Consider the following 23222-nt stretch of genomic DNA (forward strand, 5'->3'; position numbering starts at 1 on the left):
CCAAAGACCTGGAGACAGGATTCAAACCCCAGAGAGTTCCCAGGCATGGGATTTCTCTGGATTTTGGAACTAGATGGGTCATAGCATCTCAGTCAGAGATCTCCATAGTTCCTGAACAATGTTGGGTTTGAGAGGGAAAGTAAAGTCCAGGAGTAATACATGGAGGCTCCGGCATGCCACAGTTTACGTCCCTTCTCCTTCTACACCTCAATCCACCATAAGTGATGTATATTGGAACTACAGCAAAATAGCATTTGTCTCTTTCCCTGCTGAATTCTCAGAATCTAAGGAGGACCTGGTCAGTACTGGAATGAGAGGGTGTGGGTGACTCTGTACAAGGCACTCGTCTCTCTTAACCTGTACTGAAACAAATTCCAGCTGTGGCGTTTGGAGCAATGTGCTGCTGAGGGTGCCTTCTATCAGATGAGACATTAAAGAAAAGATTGGTCCACTCTCTGGGCTTGGAGAGGGCAACTTTCTGCCTCTCCCTGTGTAGCCCCATAGAGTTTCCCTTTGAAAGTCTGCAGCCCCGGACTTTGCCAGGATGGCTCCCGGCACCCCAGCACTGCCTACAGCACCGCCCCTATGCTCCGCTCTGGGTACATTTTCAAAGGTGCTTTCTCGGCAGTTAAACACCCATTTACCTGCAGGGAACCCTTTAAATATTCCCTTAAAGAGGGCTGATGCTTTTAGGATGGGACGTCTTAGAATTCCTCTGCTAGGACAAGCCCAGTTTGCTTAGAATTTTTCCTTTATTGAATTCACACCAGAAGAGACCGATGTAGACTAGAGCGCTCATGTTCTGTAACGTCTTTTTTATTCAGTGAAAGGTATGAGCGCCTACAAAAGCTGCTTCTTTATTTCATTTTGAAAAATAACGTAGGCAGTGTTTTAAATAATAATAATCGTAATTGCAGGGGGAAGTATGCGAGGCTTGGACTGGTACCAAGGAGAGTTGTTAAAGAAGAAAAAGAAAGGGAGGGAGAGATATGAGGGATGACAGCAGTAGCAATCTGGTGAAAAAATAAATCAACCGGGTGTGCCCTCGAGGCACCGTGTGCTTGGGTGCTCCTAATTTTTGTTTCCGTTTGATTCCCCAGGGCAATACAGGAAAGTCTTTTTACAGGTTCAAACAGCCTCCACTCCAACCCTCCCAGCCAGCCCGTGGGATTAGATACACAATTAAAACTCGCCATGGAGTTATCTGTCAGAGAGCAGGAAGAACGGGAGTCCAAGCGACAGGAAGAGGAGGCGGAGCTGGAGCGGATCTTGCAGCTTTCGCTCATAGAAAAATAGCAAGGTCGCCAAGGAAATCCTTCACAGGAGCAGCCGTCCCCTGATCATAAGGAGAGATCTGGACAACTCCACCGCTCTGGGCCTGTGCCTCTCCTACCTAGAAAAGCAACAGCCAGCCTCTTACAATGCAAGTTAGGTTTCATGAGGAGGACTCCGATTAGCTACCAAAGTTGTACTATGGTTAGATGTTTTATTTTTTTAAGTATTTCCTCACTGCTCTGAACCAGGAATTGCTTTATGTAACATGAGTGGTTTCACGGTTTGATTGATTTTACAATAATTTGGCCCCTAATGACCTTAGAAATTCCTCTCTTCTGTTTAGAATTAGCATTCAGGGCTCTCATCGCTGCCGCGTGAGACTTTTTTTGTGCCTGAATGTGGAGGGTGGGGGGGGGGGGAGGGCACTGTGTTTGCCAGAAAAGCCAGGGCTGGTTGCCCTGCTGCTGCTTTTTTGGTAAATACAGCATAAAATGTGGCAGCCTAGAAACTGTAAATCCTAACTCTTGGGGCATGTTTCCATGTACCAGCACTTTCTTTACTTAAAAAAACCAAAATGAAATTGGCCATTCACTCAGACTTTTCTGATTACTTCCTGGCCTAGAGTCCTGGGACACTGCCATGTAAATAGTCTGTATCTGGTTTTTGTGGAACAGAGTCCCACATCAGGACTGGCCATGGAGGAACGAGGCGCAGTTTTAATTCACTGCAGGAAGATCTGGGAGTAAATACCATAATTAAGATTCATAATTCCAAATCCCACCCTTAAACCGAGGGATTTCCTGTAGCAAAGACTTAGCAGATCCTTATCCTAAATTGCAATGACTTGAATCCTTGCATATGGGGGGGGGGGGGGGCGGCGGAGATGGCAAAGTCTGTTCCTACCGTGCAGTGATTCCAAGAGCCAAGGTGTGCTGTACTCGCATCCAAAAGGGACAGGAAATGAAAACTCCTTAAATACTGGCATTTGCACTGTTAGCAGCACACAATGAGCCTCGCATGCTCTTTTGAGGCAACCCGTGCTGGCATAATACAAGTTCACTGGGTGCTTTTAAAATTTAGCAAAGGAATCCTCAGGGAGAGAAGAGTTGGAAATACTATAGGAGCAGCGTTCATAGCCCTCAGCGAGGAGTGGTGTCCCTGCCATCACTTAACAGTAACACCCAGGAACCAGATTTCAGGATATTCATCTACTGGGCTCCAGCCTTGGAGTCTGGGGCCGAGGATAGGTGGAAAAACCCAGTTTCTGAACATACCCAGATCAATCCAGATAAGTGGGTTTTGCATCCCTACCAGCAGATGGAGTCAGAGAACCAAACTTTGAGGCACTGCTACATAATCGAGAGGGCCACCTGCAGTCCCCTCAGTATTTCTCTGACTCAAGCAGTTGGTGCAAACCTGCAGTCTAGTTAAAAAAATATAAATAAAGGAAAAAGGGATAGATAAGGAGTTAGGGGAGGTCAGAAGAGGATGGTGGAAACTCCCTAAGGGGTTAAGTGCCTTGTTGGGCCATCCCTTGGGTGATGATTCGGATGAGCAACAGGAGGACCTGCTTGATCAGCACGAGGCGGTTCCGGACACGGCACCAACCCCCGATGCAGACCCTGATGGCGCCGAGGATAATCCTAACCTGGATGAGTTTCAAGTACCTGAGGGGGAAAACCTGAGGATTCTGCGTTTGTTCAAGCAAGAGGAGCTGCAACCCCTTATTGCCCAGGTTCTGCAGGAATTGGGTATGAAGGTGGCTCAGGAGGAGGCTGACAGCGAGGGTGTTAACCTGGTCCTGGATGGGCTGAGAGGTCCAACAAGCACCTTTCCTTTACTGAAGAAGATCCGGACGTTGGTTCATCGGGAGCAGGACTTCCAAGTGGGACTTCCCAGATACGGGTTTCATGGTGGGCAGACTGATGGTTAAGCTTTACCCCTTGATGAAAGAGGCTTTGGACCTCCTGAAGGTACTGAAAGTGGATGCGGCAGTATCAGCTGTTACCAAGAAGACGACCATTCCTGTGGCGGGGGTGGCGGCGTTGAAGGATATGCAGGATCACAAGCTGGAGATTCAGTTAAAACATATATTTGAGGTCTCCACGTTAAGTCTTCGAGCAGCCGTTTGTGTGCGTTTGATGCAGAGGGCCTGACCATGTTGGATGCAGAAGGTTCCGGACCCTTGCGGTGGCAGGAGACAGCAGTCCTTTGCACGCAGCCTGCCTGGAGGCCGGGGTCACTTATATGGCAGATGCGCTGTATCATTTGATTTGTACTTCAGCTAGGAGCATGGTTTCGGCAGTGGTGGGTCCGTAGACTTCTGTGGTTATGCAATTAGCGGATGTGTCGTCCAAGGCCCAGCTCTGTAACCTCCCATTCAAGGGGAAGCTCCTGTTTGGGGAGGATTTGGATCAGCTGATGAAGGTGCTGGGGGAGTCGAAGAACCCAGTAGGAAGGTTTTTCCAGTTCATGGTCAGTTTCAGGATTTGCACAGCTTTCAGTATGGCAAGTCCTCTTCTGGCGCCTCGGCAAAGCAAGGTGGCGGGCATCAGCAGTCCTTTCGTGGAGCACGCAGGTCAGCCAGAGATGGGATAGGTCAGGGCACCGGAGGCGGAAAGTCAGTGCAATGAAGCCAGAGTTCCCCACGTCTGTGTAGAAGCCGTAGGAGGCAGATTGTCCAGCTTTTACGAGGAGTGGGTAAAGATTACCTCAGACCATTGGGTCCTGGAGGTGGTGAGAGAAGGCAATGCTCTAGAATTTTCTTGCCTTTTAAGGGAGGCCTTTGTGGGGTCCCATATGGTCTCTTGCAACAAACGAGAGGCGGTGAGCAAAGATTGCTCCCTCTAAAGGCCATAGTCCCCATCCCGCTTGCAGAACAAGGACAGGGAAGGTATTCCATTTACTTTGTTGTTCCCAAGAAGAAGGGCACGGTTCGTCCCTTTCTTGATTTACAGAAGGTGAACCTGGCCTTTCAGGTTCTGTATTTTTGAACGGAGATGCTGCGCACCGTAGTGGCGGCTGTTTGCAAGGGATAGTTCCTGGCATCTCTGGACCTGACAGAGGTGTACTTGCACATTCCTATTCGGAAGGAACATCAGACGTTTCTTTGTTTCATGGTGTTGGGTCAGCATTTTCACTTCCGGGCCCTTCTTTTTGGTCTGGCGACAGCGCCACGCACATTCATCAAAGTGATGATGGTGGTGGTATTGGCCCTTCGCAAGGAAGGGATCTGGGTACATCCGTATCTGGATGATTGGCTCATTCAAGCGAAGTTGAAGGAGAAATGCGAGAGATCCCTTCAGAGAGTGATGAACACTTTACAGTCGCTGGGTTGGGCTATAAATGTGATGAAGAGTCACATGGAGCTGACCCAATCCTTGGTATAGTTGGAGGCCCGCCTTCATCACTCAGAATGGCAGGTTCTTCCTGGCAGCGGACTGAGTGGTGAATTTACATTCATAGGTGACGTGCCTCCTTCAGTTCTAGGATCCTTGGCTTCCACGTTGGATCTAGTTCCCTGGGTGTTTGTGCACATGAGACCTCTGCAACATGCACTGTTGTACAGGTGGAGTACATTGTCAGAAGAGTACCATCTTCCTTTGCCCCTTCTATGAGAATCCAGGTCCAGTCTCCCATGCTGGCTGTCTCGTAGCAATTTGGAGAAGGGTATGAATCTGGAGCCTCCGGACTGGGTGATGGTTTCCACGGACGCCAGTCTCTCAGATTGGGGGCCAGTGTGTTTGGGTCGGTCAGCCCAAGGCCTTTGGCTACCAGAGAAGTCCTGGTCCATCAACACCTCAAGACGAGGGCAGTGCGGCAGGCCCTGGAAGTGTTCCTGCCCCTGGACCGGGGTGGATGGTTCATGTGTTCTCAGACAATGCGACAGCAGTAGCTTACATCAATTGGCGGAGCAGTACAGAGTCATGTGGTGGCGCTGGAAGTTCAGCAATGGTTTGCATGGGTAGAGCACCATCTTGAAGGCCTAGCAGCGTCACATGTAGCGGGAATAAACAATGTGCAGGTGGATTTGCTCAGCAGGCAACAGCTGGATCTGGGGTAATGGGATTTGTCCCACAAGGCTTGGAATCACATCTGCACCAAGTCAGCTGGATCTTATGATGACGCAGGTCAACTCAAAGACAGAGAGATTTTTCAGTCAATGAAAAGAGGTCGGCTCGGTGGGCCTCGATGCTCTGGTGTGCCCATGTCCAACAGGAATTCTACTGTACATGTTCCCTCCATGGCTTCTTATCAATTGAGTCCTGAGGTGCAGGATCTACGGTGTTCCAGTTCTGATGTTTTTGTTTGTGGATGAGTAAAGGCTGCAGTTAAGGGGTGTTTCCAGCCCTTTAGATGTATTGGCCCATGTGAAGGATTTAAAATGTTATCTTGGCTTGGGTACCAGTCAATACAGAGGGGGGACTGCAGGTGGTACTCTCGGTTATGTAGCAGTGCCTGAAAAGTTTTTATTCTCTGTCTCCATCTGCTGGTAGGGATGCAAAACCCACTTGTCTGAACTGATCTGTGGTACTTCTGGAACAAAAATTAGCAGGTATGAACCAATTTTCCTGTTGCTGCAAAGGAAGTTCCCATGCACCAGAAGTCCAAAGTAGCAGGCCAAGAAACATGTTTTTAATATATAAAAGGGATCCTTTCAACTTCTGTTCCTCACATCTTCAGAGTGCCATGGAAAGCAGCCGTATCCTTTAGAGCATACTATGCTAAATCCATTTTGGCTGTTACGTCTTCTGTTTTGATTTCCTGATGTAAAATTAAGCACAATACTATTTGTGCAGTATGCAGGAAATAAACAAATCCCAGCAGCATTTACACTGTGTCAGCTCCTACCACAGCTCGTTCATCAGACGATGTTGCTGTTGATGTCAAAATCACACACAATATTAGCACCATGCTTTTTTTTTTTAAAGAATTTTGTTCTGTGCTTTTAGCAAATAACTTTTAATGGCAGAGCCCATGGCATGAAGAGAAAAATACTGCAATAAGGGGATAATTTTTAAACGATTCCCTTTGGGGCAAAGTCCACAGATACTTTTTACCTGTGGATTTACACCAAATTTTAAAGGGAAAGTACCTTCCCTTTTAAAATTGACTTGTATGTCTATGCAATTTTTCTGGAAAAATTAACAGGCATGAATTTGAAAAAGTCATCTGTGCACATTATTATGTGATCCTATCCAAAACATGGCCCCCGGGAACACATCCCTCCAAATGAAACTAAAAGCACACGCGGCGTGGGACTCCCACACAGACTTTTAGCAGGATGGTGGGAGGGCAGCGTTACTAGTGTCGGCATTGAAAATTGGCAGCTTTAGGAAAAGCGAAATAAAATTGCAAGCTCCTTCCACCTTTTAAAGGAACACCACACATATCGGAACCGTTCAGCTTCCAGTGCGAGTGCTGGCAGCAGGAACCTCGCTGGGGTTTTCTGACGTTTTGATGGGATCTTCCGCAATTCCCCGCACCAAACTGAAGATTTCCCTGCGTTTTCCACCATCTGTATCACCATGGTGGGCATTGCACAGAGCCATGCAAACAAAACTTAAAAGTTCTGGAAAAGTGTCAAATTGTCTGGGCCATCTGTCTTCCAAGCAGCAGCGAACCACTGCCAAAACTCTCTCAGCCACTCGATGCTCTGCTTGTGTGTGTGGATAGCACTACCAAGTAGCACTAGGCACCTCCTGCACAGGAAACCTTTTAACTGTCTTATTTAAAAAGCTGCGCTTACATTAAGTCTGCTTTAGTCGGTTTCCCTTTCCCTGCTGTTTGGTAAGCTCCACCTGGTTTTGGTAGGAAAATGGATCCTTGCTAGATCATTCTAGTAAATGAACCTGCAAGAGCTGGGGATGGAGGAGCAAAGTTAAATGCTATGCTCTGGAGCATGTGTCATAACAGTGCTCTAGTGCTCCCAAAAAGAGTGTTTAACCCTCTTAATTGAGCCTCAATAGCTACTTTCAAATATTGAATGACTTTTCCCTGTTACGCAAAGGATGATTCTTAACAATATGCCACTGGAGGGATGAAGCAAGTCAATCACGCAAGCAGAAAAAAAAAAGGGGGGGGTGGTATTTAATCAATCTGGCTGTTGCCCCTTTTAAAAATGGAAAATTACAATGTTAAACTATATATTAACATGACGGATAGTGGGGAATACTTTTATTCAGTTGTACTGTTTCTCAGTAATTTGATAAGGTTGAATACAACTTTTAAGTCCTGCATGTTGATTGGTTGCTCGCCGAAATAGGAAGTAATAGGACATTTTTGCTACTACGGCCAAGTGAAAAAATTCACAATGTTGGGTGAAGTTTTGTTTGGGCTTATAACAGCAATAATCTCTCGTCAAGCCATCATCCTGCATTTGTATAGGATTTTAATGCTTTTTGTGGGGAAAGCTTTGGAATTTCCACTCTTTAAACTGTAATAATTCTCATGGTTGGGTATCCAGTTGATATTATTCAGGCAGGAGAATATTAGAGCAGAGGGAAATAGTTTTACAGAGCTGTTACTTTCTAGATTTTGTTGGAACCGTAGATGATTTAACAAATCCGATCATTCTGAGTATGCCTCAGCTTCTTATAGAGCAGGCCAGTCATAGTGCTGTGCATGGTCATGGAGGAGACATCTGTTTCATTCTTGGGTCCAGACTCTGCTTCCTAGGGCATCCAGAGGCAGTGGTCATATCCCCTGAGGGAGGGCACATCAACAATTACTCAAGGACAACACTTAGCATCCACACTTAGGGGCCATGTTACAGTTTGAAGGTGTTACAATTTTTAACCTCTGGCAAACGACTGTTATCCTGGTGACGGAGCTGAGTTGGAAGAGCAATATACAAAAAAGGGGAAAATACACAAAGTAGTCTGATTGACCTGAAAGCTCAGAGGAACAGGAAGAAATGGCCAGGCTGCGGCCCTCCAAAAAGCCATGCTGTAACCCAGGGGTGGCCAATTCTAGTACTCAAGAGCCACAGACAGGCCTTGCTTTCAGGATATCCACAATGAATATGCATGAAAGGAAAATTGGTTCTTACCTGCTAATTTTCATTCCTGTAGTACTACAGATCAGTCCAGACTCCTGGGTTTTGCCTCCCTGCTAGCAGATGGAGACAGAGAAAGTTTTACTGACACTGCTACATAACCATGTGTGCCAGCTGCAGTTCCACAGTATTAATCTGTACCCAAGCAAAAATTCAAACCCCAAAAGTTTCAAAACTTTAAAACACTCAACAATACTGTATTCCATGCTATAGAAACAATGAGCGGACAACTCTACCCTTCAACAGAATGGGCAGATTCTGGACCGAGCACACAAAAGGGTCACCAACTCCCGGCTTGTCCACCTCAACCAAACAGGGAAGAGCCTACCAGGGTTCAAAAACCCCCAGGAGGAAGGCTCAAAAACTAAAAATTGCCCAGACTGCAGAATTGCAGGTTTTGCACCATCTGCTGGAGACAGAAATACTGAGGAAGTGCAGGTAGCAAACATGGTTAAGTAGCAAATGTCAGTAAAACTGTCTCTGTCTCCATCTGCTGGCAGGGAGGCAAAAACCCAGGAGTCTGGACTGATCTGGGTATACAGGGAAATAGATTTACATGTACTGCAGATTTATTCTATGCATATTTAATTGGGGATATCCTGAAGGCCAGGCTTGTTGGAGGCTCTTAAAGACCAACATCAGCCACCCCCGCTATAACCGGTAGTAAACGGGGAAAGATGACAGAGGAGTGGGGCTAAAGACCTTTTCAGCTGATGATTATTCATGTCTGTCAGTTATCAACTAACTCAACATCTTTATATAGATTTTTACAGCTGTAGGCAGTCTGTTTTACATTTTTTCACAGATAAGGAAGTCTTTTTTCATATACTGTAGGGGCAAGCCAACTCTGATCCTCAAAAACCACAAACAGGTCTGGCTTTTCAGAATGTCCACAATGAATATGCATGAGAAAAATTTGCATGCACTGCCTCTATTGAATGCAAATCTATCTCAAGTATATTCATTATGGTTATCCTGAAAATAAGACCTGTCTGTGGCTCTTGAGGACTAGAATTGGCCACCCTTGATGTACTGAATTTGACCAGTGTCTTCTAGAAATATAACAGCAGGGATATACAACAATGAAACCCACCAACCAGTTATATATATATATATATATATATATATATTCATGAAAACCTTTTACAACATACAACATTTCTTAACTCTGTTTTTCCCATCTTACGAGGGCAAAAAACCCAGGGACTGTTATCAATGTCAATATTGTTTTGGATAGTGTGGTTCCCAACATTATGGAACTTGCTTTTGAAAACCTTTTTCTAATTTCGTGGCCCCTAGATGGGAGTGTGTGCATGGCCAAACTGTAAAAGGACCATTTACCTAATTCAGAGTTTTTATCCATGTAAATGGGTTGGGTTGCACAGGACCTCTTTTTTTTATGTGAACCTGTCACTAGGATAGTATAAGAGCTGAGAGAATCCAGTAAATCACGGGGCGCTGCCTGATCCCATGCAGGAGGCATCAGCGAGCACTGAAGAGGATTCAGGGAAGGCAGTCTTTAAAAAATGGTCACCATGCACAGGTGCACTCCTTTTTATTCCAGGAAAGTGTAAATATAAAAAAAAAAATAAAACAAAAACCACCACAGCTCTGGCATGGACTTAAGCAGACCCAAGAATAAGTCCAAAAAGCATCAAACAGGTAAGAAAAGAATTGCAGAGCAATTCTTAGGAAAAACCCTCTTTTCTCAAGTTTGGACTAGATCCATAAGTTTGGACTAGATCCATAAGTTTTATGGGAAAACGTTCTTTTGCTTTCGCGCTTTTATATCGATCTACCTAGCCTGAAATGTTGGTTGCTAGAAATTGAATGGTTCAGGAGATAATGTACTGTATACACACACAGACAGAACAAATACCTAAGTGACTATTTTTTTTTCCAGAAAATAAAAGCACTAAAAAGGGTTTGAATGCTGCTGCTTTCACACTTTTTACACACATACACAAATGTCTCCTAAATGTTTTAGTTATTCTGCCAAGTAGCAGGTGTCTCTCTTCCTGCATGCACTGAAGATAAAAATGCAGCATGCTTGGGAGTAGTGCGAGGCAATTTGCAAAAATCTGTGTTAAAGGATGACATTTGCATGACTAAAACCATCAAATGAACCAAAGCTGCTCAATGGGTTTAAGTTTTACTGGCAAACGTAATCACCCCTTGCAGACATTATGTGACATTTCTGCAGCCGTTTGAGGCTGCTCCTTTGTAATCCTTTGAAGATTTAGATAAAAGATGCCAATATATGCAGTAGATTCTTTAAAAAAAGAAAAACATGATGCAGGAGCTTTGGGTTTAATGAACTTCTATAATCAGAGTTTATTTTTTTAATGCAGCCTTAAAGTCAAAGAATGCAATGGAAAAATATACAGAAGCCTTACACTGTACATGTGAGGTTTATTTCTTGGAGAAATTCAAAAAACACGACTTCAGCTTTCATAATACTTGGCTTGTAACATCAGTTTGCAGTATGCTGCAGCACCTCTGACAAATCATACTTAATGTTTTACAGATGTGAATGTCATTTTGAATGGCAACAGGATTTTACACTTAAGTTTAATTATCAGACCTTACAATTATTAATGCCAATGTTTATTTACCGACTGAGAAAACCATGGATTTTTCAGACAGAATGAGAGAATATCTTTTGACCTTAGCAGTGGGCCATCAATATCTTTCAGCTGCTGCTCACCCTCCAAATCAAAAGGGCTTTATGTATCCAAAAATATGACCATATTTTTCAGTCAACAGAGCAAATAGCAGCTTTCCCTGCTCTCTACCCCACTGTTAGCCCCCGCCAAGGTATCTGAAAACCCCATTAGTGGCAAAAACAGCTAAGGTATGAGACATCTCATTGCTGAAAACAAACTTCCATGAAAGATTTTTCAGTGTTCTTCATCCTTTAATCTGCTAATGATAACATCAACAAAAAACAGGGAGGAACAAATCTCCAGCTCAGTGCAAATGAAGGTTCCTGGCACTACAGCGCCATAGCGGCCCGCTCCATCAAGCTATGATAGGTACATTCCAGAATCGTGCCAAAGATCGGAAATATAATTTGCGCATACAAAACAAAAGTTTGGGGTTTGGTTTTTTTTGCTCCATTTCGGAACATACCTTTGCTAATAACCTGTTATAAGATTGAATGATACATTAGAGCTATGAAAGAAGCCTCCTTATATTTTAAGGAGTCAGCGCTACTGCTTTAAGCCAACATGCTGAGTCATTACTCTTCTCGTATCTATACAAGTAGCCGATTGGAAGGGAAGAAGATTAATCATTTCAGATAAATAAAAAATGTTACGAAAACAAGGCCAAATGCGAAGGAAGCGCAGAGAAAGTGCAATATATCCTTCCACCAGACCATTGGTTAGAGCAGGAAAGGGGATACTGCAGGCTTAAACGCCGAAAGCCAGTGTCTTCTTTTACATTGCCCATCGCTTCTGTATAAATACCAACTCGCACACAGAAACACAATTGTAATTTTTACTAATAAAAAGACATTTCAGCACAATCATACAGGAAACAATGTGCATGACCCAACTCAACTGACAAAACACACCTCTGGACTCCAACAGTGGAAGAGTCATAGCTATGCAATATTTTAACTTCTCCAAATTACAGTCAGACATCACACAATATAAATACTGGAATACAAATTAGAACAGTTTGTACATCAATAATAAACAGTGCTAAAGGTTGGAAGAAACATTCCAGCTCACCAGTTAACAGTGCAAAATCAAGTTAGCAGCATTTATGTGCAAAGAATAATTTCAGCTGCCTTCACTGAAGTGTACTGTGTCCAGTGTAACACAGATGGCTACATTTGACTTAAGGCCCTACACACGTTTTAAGGTCTAGTCCAGCCAGGAACCCCAGGACCTAGAGGGAGTTTCAGTGCACAGAACCCAGTTTGCTTGCAGCACACGGTCTGGGCCTTTGTGGGCACAAAGCAACCTGGGATGGCTGTCCTGATCAGACAGCAAAGATTTTTTCTGCCAGAAGCACGTTCTTAAAAGGGGAGCAGGTCCAAACTGGTTTTAGAAGGGCCGTTCCCATGTCAGCTCACGCCAGAACAGATTTCAGAAGAGGCACAAGAAAGCTTCAGGCCACTCAGGCTGGCTGAAGATTACCCAAACACCCCAACTGCTGACATGACAAAAGAATAAAAAAAAATAATAATCGTAATATAAAAAACCCAAAACATTCCCCCTCCCATTTTACCCAATTTTGTTTATGGAAACAATTTATAAAGCAACCACCCAACTCAATCTTGGTCTGATATTGGCTTTTCCTACCCTGCTGGTTTGGTAATCTGGCATATTTTTACATTCGAAAGCCCCGTCTGCACCGCAAGCTGTGCCTATGGGCTCCTGCGAGGGGCGCTCAGGCCAGGTTCCAGTGTAACCTTACATTCTCAGCCAGAAGACCATCACTGCCACGGCTAAACTAGACAGGAGGAGGGAGGGGTGAAAAAGGCTCCTGGCACCCTAGTCTCAGGCAGGAAGGTTCCGATGGAGCTGGAAGCCTTCAGTGGCAGGAGGAATCTGCCAGGCAAAGGAAATTATGAAATGAAAAACAAAATCGTAGCACAGAATATCTAGGGGTGAGAAAAAAAATGTTCAGTGATTTTCATTTTTATTTTTTTAATGTGTCTCTTGGAAGAAGTGCTCCTTTAAACAGGTCTGCCAGATTAGCCTAGGAGTTAGTACCATTTCAGACAGACAATACCCTCCAGAAGAACCTAAAAAGTTTACAGTCCCTGATGCTTTCTAAAATACAAATAAATAACCTGGAAAGCTCCACAGACTGGCGGTTCCATTCATGCTAGAGACCAGAGTGTTCACTTGCCAAGTAGCCAGCAACTCAACATCAGTTACTGATCTAGGAGACTATCGTAAAATCTGTTTTCTCCACTAACGACTAAGATGAAACGGTTCATGTTGTCATACGCCAAGAACTTGCAACATACAGTGTACTTACAAAAATATATGGAACTCTTCATTATGAATCATTCCAGAATTCAATACACTATAATTCAGAAATTGTATGGTACACTGGCAAGGGATTAGGATGGGGGTGATGGTTTAGATAACCTTACTGACTAAATAAATAAAGAGCATTATCTATTATAAACCAGGAGAGGCCTTTAGCCAAACAGGGCCCTTGCCTGGCTGATATATTCCCTATCTACTTTTCCTATAGCAGTTGTGGCTGCTGAAACTGTAGCTGGACTGTTCTGCTGGGGGCAACGGAGAGATAGGTTCATCATGGGAACTTTGAGCTTTTTAATAGCCTTAAAAAATTCATATCTACTCTAAGTCACTATGATATGAGGGATGTACCTCACTGTGCAAGAGCATCACTTTTTACAAGTTAGGCTGAGTTCACCACATGATCCTCTGGCACAAACTTCTGGAAGATAATTGTTATGAGAAGGAATTTCCCATAAGATATCGATTTATAAACTATTTTGTAGTGTAAATTTCTCTTGGAAAAAAAGAAATACTGGTCTTGTAGTGTTCCCAAAAACGGGTTTGCTGTTTACTTGCTCAAGTGCAAAAAAAACAAGGTGTAGCATTCAGAAATACAGTAATCATGCACCTCATGACAAGCTCAATAGGAAGACCCAAGTAAGACACCAAAGACTGACCAAGCCTATCAGTGCTTTAAAAAAAATTGCTTCTCAAAGTACTTTTAGAAACAAGTTTACACGTAACCTTGGTTCATAAAAACCATGTTTTTACATGGTCATCAATCAAGAATTTGTTAAAAGAATCCAAGTGCTGCAGAAAATAAATTCAACTTTTACATAATCGAGTCAAAACTTTACAGATCCTTTCAATCTGATTCAACCTCCTGGCCACTGGAAGTACCTTTTACAGGTTCATCCCTTTAATAAGTATTGAAAAGGGTGTTAGTATATTTGTGTTCGTTTCAGTTTGCTGGGTAGAAACTTATTACAGGTATTCCTTTGTACGTGCTATTCGTTTTGTAAACTATGAAAACTTGGATGAGTTTTGTTCATAATGAACAGACAAACGGAATGGAGAAGGAACTACACCCTATGTTCAGAGTGATCCTGAATAGAAAAAGCCTCTGCAATGGGGAGGGGAAGGGGAAGATAATTAGAAAGCACTCAACTGCATCGTGTCAGAAAAAAAAGTAATAGTTCACCGTAACAAGCACATGTTGGAATCTAAATGCAGTTTAGGTTTGCTTTACAATATATCTATCAACATTTTTGTGAGCGCATCACTTTCATCCCAAGCTTTCTAGAGCTGCTTGTGCGAGACACCATCTCCAATCCAGGTTCCTCCCCAAAGGGTGCAGCCACTCTGCTACCGGCGCCTGATGGGCTTGTAAACACAAACAGCCATGAGAATCATGACGATCAACAGGGCGCTAAAGACGATCCCCATCAGCACTGCAAGGAAAAATGCAGAATTATTATCGGGAGAATGCGAACAAGCAACAAAATAGGCTAGTGGGATGAAGTGCAATAGACATATCACGACCCTCCTCATCTCTATCGAACTGTTGCAAGAGCAGAAAGTTGCTTTTATGGAGTCTGAAGTAGGACATTTCATAACTGACCTTCTCTGTCACAGGTGCTTTCTGTGCTACATGCATCTTTTCATAGGTCTCTTTATAAAGTTTTCTTATTTTACTTTCAACCTTCTGTTACTTCACAATTCCAACTCAACATGTACAATAAAAGCAAAGTGTTTTAATTAACCATGGCGCATTAATACTGGTATGCTGCAGTTAATACTTTAGTGCATTAGTCTGCATTGATGTTAACACACACTTCATGCAGCCTTTAGCAAAAACATTTTGAATGAGCTGCATTGCACTCTAATCACACCAAGCAACAACTTGTGTTAAGCCACGCACTTTGTGGTAACCTGCCAGCTAATGCAAAATCTTACCAACCCCTCGGAGGTGTAATTTAAACTTCTTGTGAGCATCAGCAGGCTAATATGCTTGCCTATGTGGTCTCTCCCTCCTGGTGTAAAAAGAGGGCTCTCTGTGACCCAAAGTCACCTTTCTCCCCTTCACCCCACACTCTCAATTGGCAATAAAATGCCAACTGTGGCCCAAGGGCTTCCACAGGAACTCTGACGTTCTTCCTTCCCCCTCCAAGCCAGCAGTGAAGGGCTCCAATGACCCACTGGGACGTGTGGGAATCTCCCCTGCCTCTCTAGAGGGGTCCTAGTGGGGAAAGACAACAGGTTATGGAGCCTCCTTGATTGCTCTCCTTCCTCCTCTCCTGTCAAAGCTTTCTTCAGGGCTTGGAGCCCTTTCACTGTTGACTCTCAGCATGGGGGAGGAGGGACTCCGCCTGCAGGGGCTTTTCAGTGCTGACTCAAGTATGGCGGAGGAAGGGGGTAGCAAGCGTGTCGGAGCTCCCACTGAGGCTGGTATAACTGTGGCTAACAACATGCATGCAATACCAGCTGTGGTAAAACTTGCCAATACCCGATTTGCTATAGGTTTTACATCCTTTATGGAATTTCCTGACAATGTCTGCATTAAAATTGGAATGCAAATGCCAGATTTTAATGCAGCTTAGTGCATAGACCCCTTACTATTGCTGGCTAGTAGTTCATCAATTAGTACTCTTAACAGAACCCATGGGGTAACCTGCCCATAAGCAGACTGGATGGACTATTTGGCCTTACCTACCATCATTACTACGTGACTATATATCCTAACAGCCCCACCCCCATCAGTTATTGTGGCCCATGAATCAAAGCTTTATTCTGAAGCTAAAAGTACTTCAAAATTTATCGGTTAGACCACCAGGGAATTAGACCCCCCCCCCTCCCCCACTCATCAGCACAATGGTACCAGCTGGCCAGACACCCTCCACTAGGATCCCCTTCACTGCTGGCTCCGGTGGGCCCTATTAAAATTCCCCAGTATTTTCAGTGGGAAAAGCTGCAGCACTACTTCGATACAATTGCTCGTGTGTTTCTTAAATTTTCATTTCCCAATGTCTTATTTATTTATTTATTTTAGACTTTTATATACCGGCGTTCATGTAAAAATACATATCACATCGGTTTACAATGAAACGGTACTTGCATAAAAGCATTACATGGAACAGGGGTTACAATGAACTGGGATCTATGACGATGAAAACAGGGGGTTAAAAACTGCAAATATAACATTCAAGTATAAAATCAACATAAAGATAAATTAAGTTAAATTCACAAATAAACAGACAAATGGCATCGTAAGATGCTTGAGGAGCATACAATTGGAGTAGAAGCCAAAATTGTCTTCTCTCCCTTGTTTACGCTGTCCACTCAAGTTGTCGTATGTCTACATCACAGCATGCGTGGGAAGACGACTGGGGAGGACACAACATGTTCTCTTCTCAGCTCTCATTCAAAGGTCAATAAAGTTATAAAGGTCAATAAAGAAAAAAAGGTATCACCTTAGATATGTTATTGGATTAACTTAATACATTTCTTGATGAGCTTTCAGGAGCTAAGCTATCTTCACTGGGAGGGCAGTTCCTGACAGCTAATAAAGAAATATATTAAGTCTAATAAGGGTATCACCTTATATTTTTGTTCCCCGACATTTATTTGCACATACTGAAGTGGACTAACAGGGAAAACACAAAACTTTTAAGTTCTAAAATAAACAAATAGTGAACAAATTAATGGAATTGCTGTTTCTGGAATCCAATGGATTGCAAGATCAGAAGCAGCATGGCTTTACCAAAGGTAGATTTTGTCAGACGCATCTGATCAATTTCTTTGATTGGGTGACCGAAGAGTTGGATCAAGGGAGAGCACTAGATGCAGTGTACTTGGATTTCAGGAAGGCCTTTGCCACAGTTCTGTATATGTGATAAGCGCACTTGGTATGGGCCTTAAACTGACTGACTGGGTTAAAATCTGGTTGGGTGGGAGGTGACAAAGGGTAATAAGAGCAAGGCGTTACTAGTGGTGTGCACCTCAGGGATCAGTCTTTGGACAGACTCTTTTCAACATTTTCGTAAGAGACATTGCAGCACGATAGGAAAGGTTTGTCTTTTTGCAGATACCACCAAAATCTGCAACAGGGTAAACAGGAAGGTGTGGAAAATATGAGGAGGGATTTAGAAAAGTTTGAGGAATGATCAAGGGTCTGGTATCTAAGACTGAATTGGAAAACAAAGAAGATCCAGGAATGGAAAATGAGGTAATAACTGAAAGGGAAGCAGTAGAAACCCTTAAACATTATCAAAGGTCATAAAAGGAAACAGATTCTCCTGGGAGACTCTTGTCACCTGAGGAACCAATTTGGGAAATCTTTTTGATGGGGACACAACAGTGATCCTTTCAGGATCCTCGGCCATAGATGTTCCAACCAGATAGTCAAAGCAATTATGGAAGAAAAGTAGAGACTCCAATATCAGTGTTATCATCCTTTTGGGGACCAATGACTTTGCTAGAAATGATAACATTCAAGTCAAGAAGATTTCCAAAATCTAGAGAAGATCAGACACATGGCAAATAGCATTGCCTTTTCAGAAGTATCACCTGTTCAAGGAAAGGCTCTGCCATACAGATAACTTCAATTTCTGGCTCAAAACCTGGTGTAAAGCTGGGGCTGGGAACAGAGCAGTAAAGGATTTTATTGGCAGGAAAGAGGATGCTAAGTGAGAAGTTCAGAACATACATTATCAAGTATTTAAACTGGAGGGTAGGGGTGGCAGGAGATGGCCACTGGAATCGGCAGGTCACCCCCAAACAATACAGGAATTGAGAGGAGAAAACAACAAAATCAATCTGCTCAAAACAGCAGAAAAGGTGACGAGGAAGAGCAGCAAAGCAAGGGAGAAAAGTTGGAAAGCTATGAAATCCCAGACCTGCAGGCCTTCACGGTGGAAGTGGACTTGAGCATCATTGCTGTCCTAGAGACCTGGCTCACTGAGTCTCATGATTGGGAGATGACCATTCCAGGCTAGAACTTAAGAAGGAGGGAGGTCAGAAAAGAGGGAGTAGCAGCTCCGTATACCAAAAACATTAGCCAGGCAACTGAAATGCAATGGATATGGGGTAGGAAAGAAGCATTATGGGCTGTCCTAAAAAAAAAAACAAACAGAGGATGGTGCTTCCATTTACATCAGTGTGGTCTACAGGCCTCCAATTCAGACAGAAGAGCTGGGCAGAGATCTGGTGAAAGAGATCCAAAAGGTGGGAAAGAAGGGAGACGTGTTTTTCACTGGCGATTTTAATCTGCCGGGTGTGGATCAGAGTATCCTTTCTGCGGAATCTGCAAGAAGGAGAGAGATAGTGGATGCTCTTCAAACAAATGGTAATGGAACCCATGAGGGAGAATGGGATAAAGTCTCTAATGACCGGGTAAGTATCCAACTGAACACCAGTGATCAGACAGTATGGTTTGATATCGCAAATAGGATACAGAGAAGTCACACGAAGACCTGAGTTTTGAATTTCAAAAATATGGACCTTATCAAAATGGAAATGTTCCTGGAGAATGAACTAGAAGAATGGGAGATAATGGGTGAAGTGGGCCAAATTAAAAGGAGCTAGTACAAAGGCAGCAAATCTATATATTAGAAAGGTAAACAAAGGTAAGAGGAAAAAAGATACCAATCTGGTTCTCAAAGAAGAGGGCTGAAACATAATGGCAAAAAGAACAGCATTCAAGTATAAAGGATCCCAGAAAGAGGAACAAAGGGAAGAATACCTGGTGAAACTGAGTGAGATGAAAAAAGATCATGAAAGCAAAATGTCAAGCCGAAGAAAGCATTGCTAAAGAGGTAAAGTGAGGTGACAAAACATTTTTCAGATGTTATCAGAGAAAGAAAGAAGGCCAGAAGTGGTATAGGAAAATCGCTTCTTAACGGGTTTGGGGGTGACTTGCCAATTTCACCCTCGGAAGGAATGGAGGCAGGCTGCACGACTCGGCGCGCGCAGGCTGCTGATTTTGCACAGCCTTGCGCGGCCGACCCCAGATTTTAAAAGATACGTGCGGCTATGCAAGTATCTTTTAAAATCCAGCGTACTTTTGTTTGCACCGGTTGCACGAACAAAAGTACGCGCACTCGTACTTTTTAGAATTCTGCCCCCCAGTCAATTTTATTAATAGCAGGTTTTAAACCCAGCTACATTAACTGCCCAACCACATCCTCTGGCAATAAATTCCAGAGCTTAATTGAACATTGAGTGAAAAAGAATTTTCTCTGATTAGTTTTAAATGTGCTATTTGCTAATTTTATGGCGTGTCCCCTAGTCCTATTATCTGAAAGAGTAAATCAATTCACATTTAACGGTTCTAGTCCTCATGATTTTGTAGACCTCTGTCATATCCCCTCCTCATCCATCTCTTCTCCGAGCTGAACAGTCCTAACCTCTTTAGCCTTTCTTCATAGGGGAGTCGTTCCATCCCCTTAAATATTTTGGTCACCCTTCTCAGTACTTTATCTAGTGCAATTATATGTTTCAGATCTGGCAACCAGAACTGCACACAGTACTCAAGATACAGTCTCACCATGGAGCAATACTGAGGTATTATGACATTTTCTGTTTTATTCACCATTGCTTTCCTAATAAGTCCTAACATCCTGTTTGCTTTTTTTGACTACCACAGCACACTGAGTTGATGATTTCAATGTTCTGTCCACAAGGATGCCTAGATCTTTTTCCTAGGTACTAATTCCTAATATGGAACTTAACATCGTGTAACTACAGCTTGGATTACTTTTCCCCATGTGCATCACTTTGCACTTGTCCTCATTAAATTTCATCTGCCATCTGGATGCCCAGCCTTCCACTCTCGCAAGGTCTTCTTGCAATGTATCACAATCATCTTGTGATTTAACTCTAAATGATTTTTGTGTCATCTGCAAATCTGATCACCTCACTCATTGTTCCCCTTTCCAGATTATTTATAAATATACTAAAACACACCAGTCCCAGTACAGATCCCTGTGGAATTCCACTGTTTACCTGTCTCCACTGAAAAAACTGACCACTTAATCCTACTCTCTGTTTCCTATCTTTTAACCAGTTTGCAGCCCAGAAAAAGATATTGCCACCTATCCCATGACTTTTTAATTTTCTTAGGAGCCACTCATGTGAGACTTTGTCAAATGCCTTCTGAAAATCCAAACACATCAAACCACAGGTTCCAAACCCGTCCTGGAGGACCCCATCCAGTCAGCTTTTCAGGATATCCACAACGAATATGCATGAGATAAATTCGCTAAGCAGTGCATGCAAATTTCTCTCATGCATATTCGTTGTGGATATTATATCTTGAAAACCCAACTGGATGGGAGTCCTCCAGAATAGGTTTGGGAACCTCTGCACTAAACCTTTATCCACATGTTTATTAAACCCTTCAAAAAAATGTAGCAGATTTACAAGGCAAGACTTCCTTTGGGTAAATCCATGCTGGCTGTGTCCCATTAAACCACATCTATCTGAATGTTCTGTGATTTTGTTCTTTAGACTGGTTGCCATGTTGTTTCCCAGCACAGAAGTTAGGCTCACCAGTGTATAGTTTCCAGGATCATCCCTGGAGCCCTTTTTAAATATTGAGGTTACATCGGCCACCCTTCAGTCTTCAGATACAATGGATGATTTTAATGATAGGTTACACATTAGTAGTAATAGATCTGAAATTTTATTTTTTAGTTCTTTCCAATTCCTGGGGCGTTACTATATCTTGCAAGTTCACCATGATTTTGATCAGTTCATCTGAACCATCACCCTTGAAAGCCATTTCCAGAAGGGGTATCTCCCCAACATCTTAATTAGTAAACATCAGAGCAAAGAATTCATTTAGGGGCTGATGCAATAAAGGCGCGAAGAAAGCAGGCACTGAAAGTCAGCGCCCGCTCTCTTAACGCGCGCATGGTGCCCCAAAGGGGGGGGGGGGCGCCATGCAATATTTAAATTAGGGGGGTCACGCTGCCTGTCTGCCAGTAATGAAAACGGCCCCCGAGTTTACCTGCATCGGTCTTCATAACTCTGTCTGCAGAGGTTTTTTTTTTGTTTTTTTACTTTAAAAAAGAAGTACAGAAGAGCAGTTTTTTCTGCTTTTCTGTACCTCTTTTCAATGCACTCAGCTTTTAACACCTGCTCCTGGCAGGCGTTAATGTCTGAGACACGCGTTTATCTTTTTGCATTGGGAGTGAATGAGTAATAGGCTCATTCACATGCATTTGCATGTGATGAGCGCTCTCTCATTCACTCCGTGTTAAATAGGCGCTAATCCCCCTATAGCATTAGGGGGTGGATTAGCGCTTATTTATCCCAGGTCCAAGTGTGCTTGGCTGAGCGCACTGTATTGCATCGGCCCCTTAGTCTTTAGGCAATGGCCTTATCTTCCTTAAGTGCCCCTTTAATCCCTCAGTCATCTAACAGTCCAAATGACTCCTTCCTGCTTCGGATATACTTAAAGCTTTTATTATGAGTTTTTTGCCTCTATGGCCATCTTTTTTTCAAATTCTCTCTTACCCTATCTTATCAATATTTTACATTTCACTTACCAATGCTTATGCCTTTTCCTATTTTCTCGAGATGGTCCCTAGATTTAGGCATAGGCAACTGCCTAGGGTACCAAATTTTCAAGGCATCAAATATCCAGGCCGAAGAAGTGCCTACTTCAGCTTAACATAGAGCCGTGTGTTGGCACTCTATGGGTGACCGAATCTTAAATCCGGCCCAGCCTCTCCCCTCCAAAATTAAATGCCCTAGCCAAAACAAATCAAAAGGTAAAATGGGTTGTATCGGCTAAGCCTTGCCTATTTTCTCTCACCCAAGTGGGCAGAAATCTATTGAAGCAGAAGGCAAGCACCACTGGCGGGGAAACAACAGTCACGATCACGCGTGGATTCCTGCCGTTTTTAGGACAATTTAACAGTGAATGCAACACGGAGTTTTCTGGGACCTCCGATCCCTTTCCCCTGCAGGCGGGGGACCCCGGGGCAGCTCTGCAGGACACCCTGTGAGAGGCGAGGAGGCCTCAGCGGCGGGTCCTCCCTCGTAGCTGCGGAGAGCCCCCCCGGTTCGGGCCCTCGTGCGCCGGCCCCGGCTTCCTCCCGCGCGCACCTACCCAGGTTCTGCTTCAGCAAGACGGCGTAGGGCCGGCTCTGCGGCGGGGGCACGTCGCTCTGACCCAGGCAGTGAGGCGCCGAGAAGGCGGCCAGGCACAGGGAGAACCGCACGAGGCGGTGCGAGACCAGCGGCCGCGGCGCCATCCTTCTGTCCTTCCCGCCCGTCCCAACGCCCAGCCCGGCCCGGCTCGCCCCTCCCACGCCGGTTTCATTAGCCCAGCTCGGCCCGCCCCCTTCTTTCGTAGGCCCGAAGCCCGGCCTGCCGCCTCCCGCTCCCATTAATCCGGTCCTGGCCCGGTAACCGGCGGGCCTCTTGTCCCCAAAACGCCAAGCAAAGGACGGAGAGGAGGCGGACTGTTAGCCGCTGTTCATAAAGGGAAGACGGGCAGTCCCGGCCTTGCCCGCAGGCGCCCCGGACTCTGAGCCCGGTCTTTCCCCTCGGAAATGGCAGAAAGCAGGATTAGAGAGAACCCCAGGACACACAGATGCATATTGGATACAAACCTCTGTTTATTTCTGCTTCAGAAGATTTGTTTGGCATTAAAACAAATCATAAAATGTGGCAGAGATGATCCTGACAGGTACCCCGAGCTCCCACTGAGATTTAGGGCTTCAGTTAACCATCATTTGAGGGGTTTTTTTTTATTTAGCAAAGATCTCAAATATTTTCTGTCTTGTTACAACTCCTTTTGGAGCACTTTAGTTAGTTGGAAAAGCATATAAGAAATAAATGAAGATTTGGACTTGTACAGTTATTTTATTTATTTATTTATTAATTTAGAG

At 44.0% G+C, this 23222-nt stretch overlaps 1 protein-coding gene and 1 long non-coding RNA gene across 7 annotated transcripts in view; one reads left to right on the plus strand and one right to left on the minus strand.

Moving 5' to 3' along the window:
• ANKRD13A (ankyrin repeat domain 13A) overlaps positions 1-10257 on the plus strand; it is a 56153-nt gene extending 45896 nt beyond the window's left edge. For all 6 annotated transcript variants that reach the window (XM_029571972.1, XM_029571971.1, XM_029571969.1 and 3 more), the window contains exon 15: positions 1101-10257. In XM_029571972.1, coding sequence (XP_029427832.1) covers positions 1101-1296 — 196 coding nt within the window. In that variant the 3' untranslated portion in view covers positions 1297-10257. The remainder of the gene's footprint in view (positions 1-1100) is intronic.
• Positions 10258-11451: 1194 nt separating this feature from the next.
• LOC115073504 lies at positions 11452-22631 on the minus strand. Its single transcript, XR_003852035.1, has 2 exons — positions 22439-22631; positions 11452-14774 (listed from the first exon to the last, which is right to left on the minus strand). It is a non-coding gene; the product is annotated as an uncharacterized LOC115073504 (long non-coding RNA).
• Between the last annotated feature and the right edge of the window lie 591 nt (positions 22632-23222).

Source organism: Rhinatrema bivittatum, chromosome 11 (genome assembly GCF_901001135.1).
Source record: "Rhinatrema bivittatum chromosome 11, aRhiBiv1.1, whole genome shotgun sequence".
Lineage (NCBI taxonomy): Eukaryota > Metazoa > Chordata > Amphibia > Gymnophiona > Rhinatrematidae > Rhinatrema > Rhinatrema bivittatum.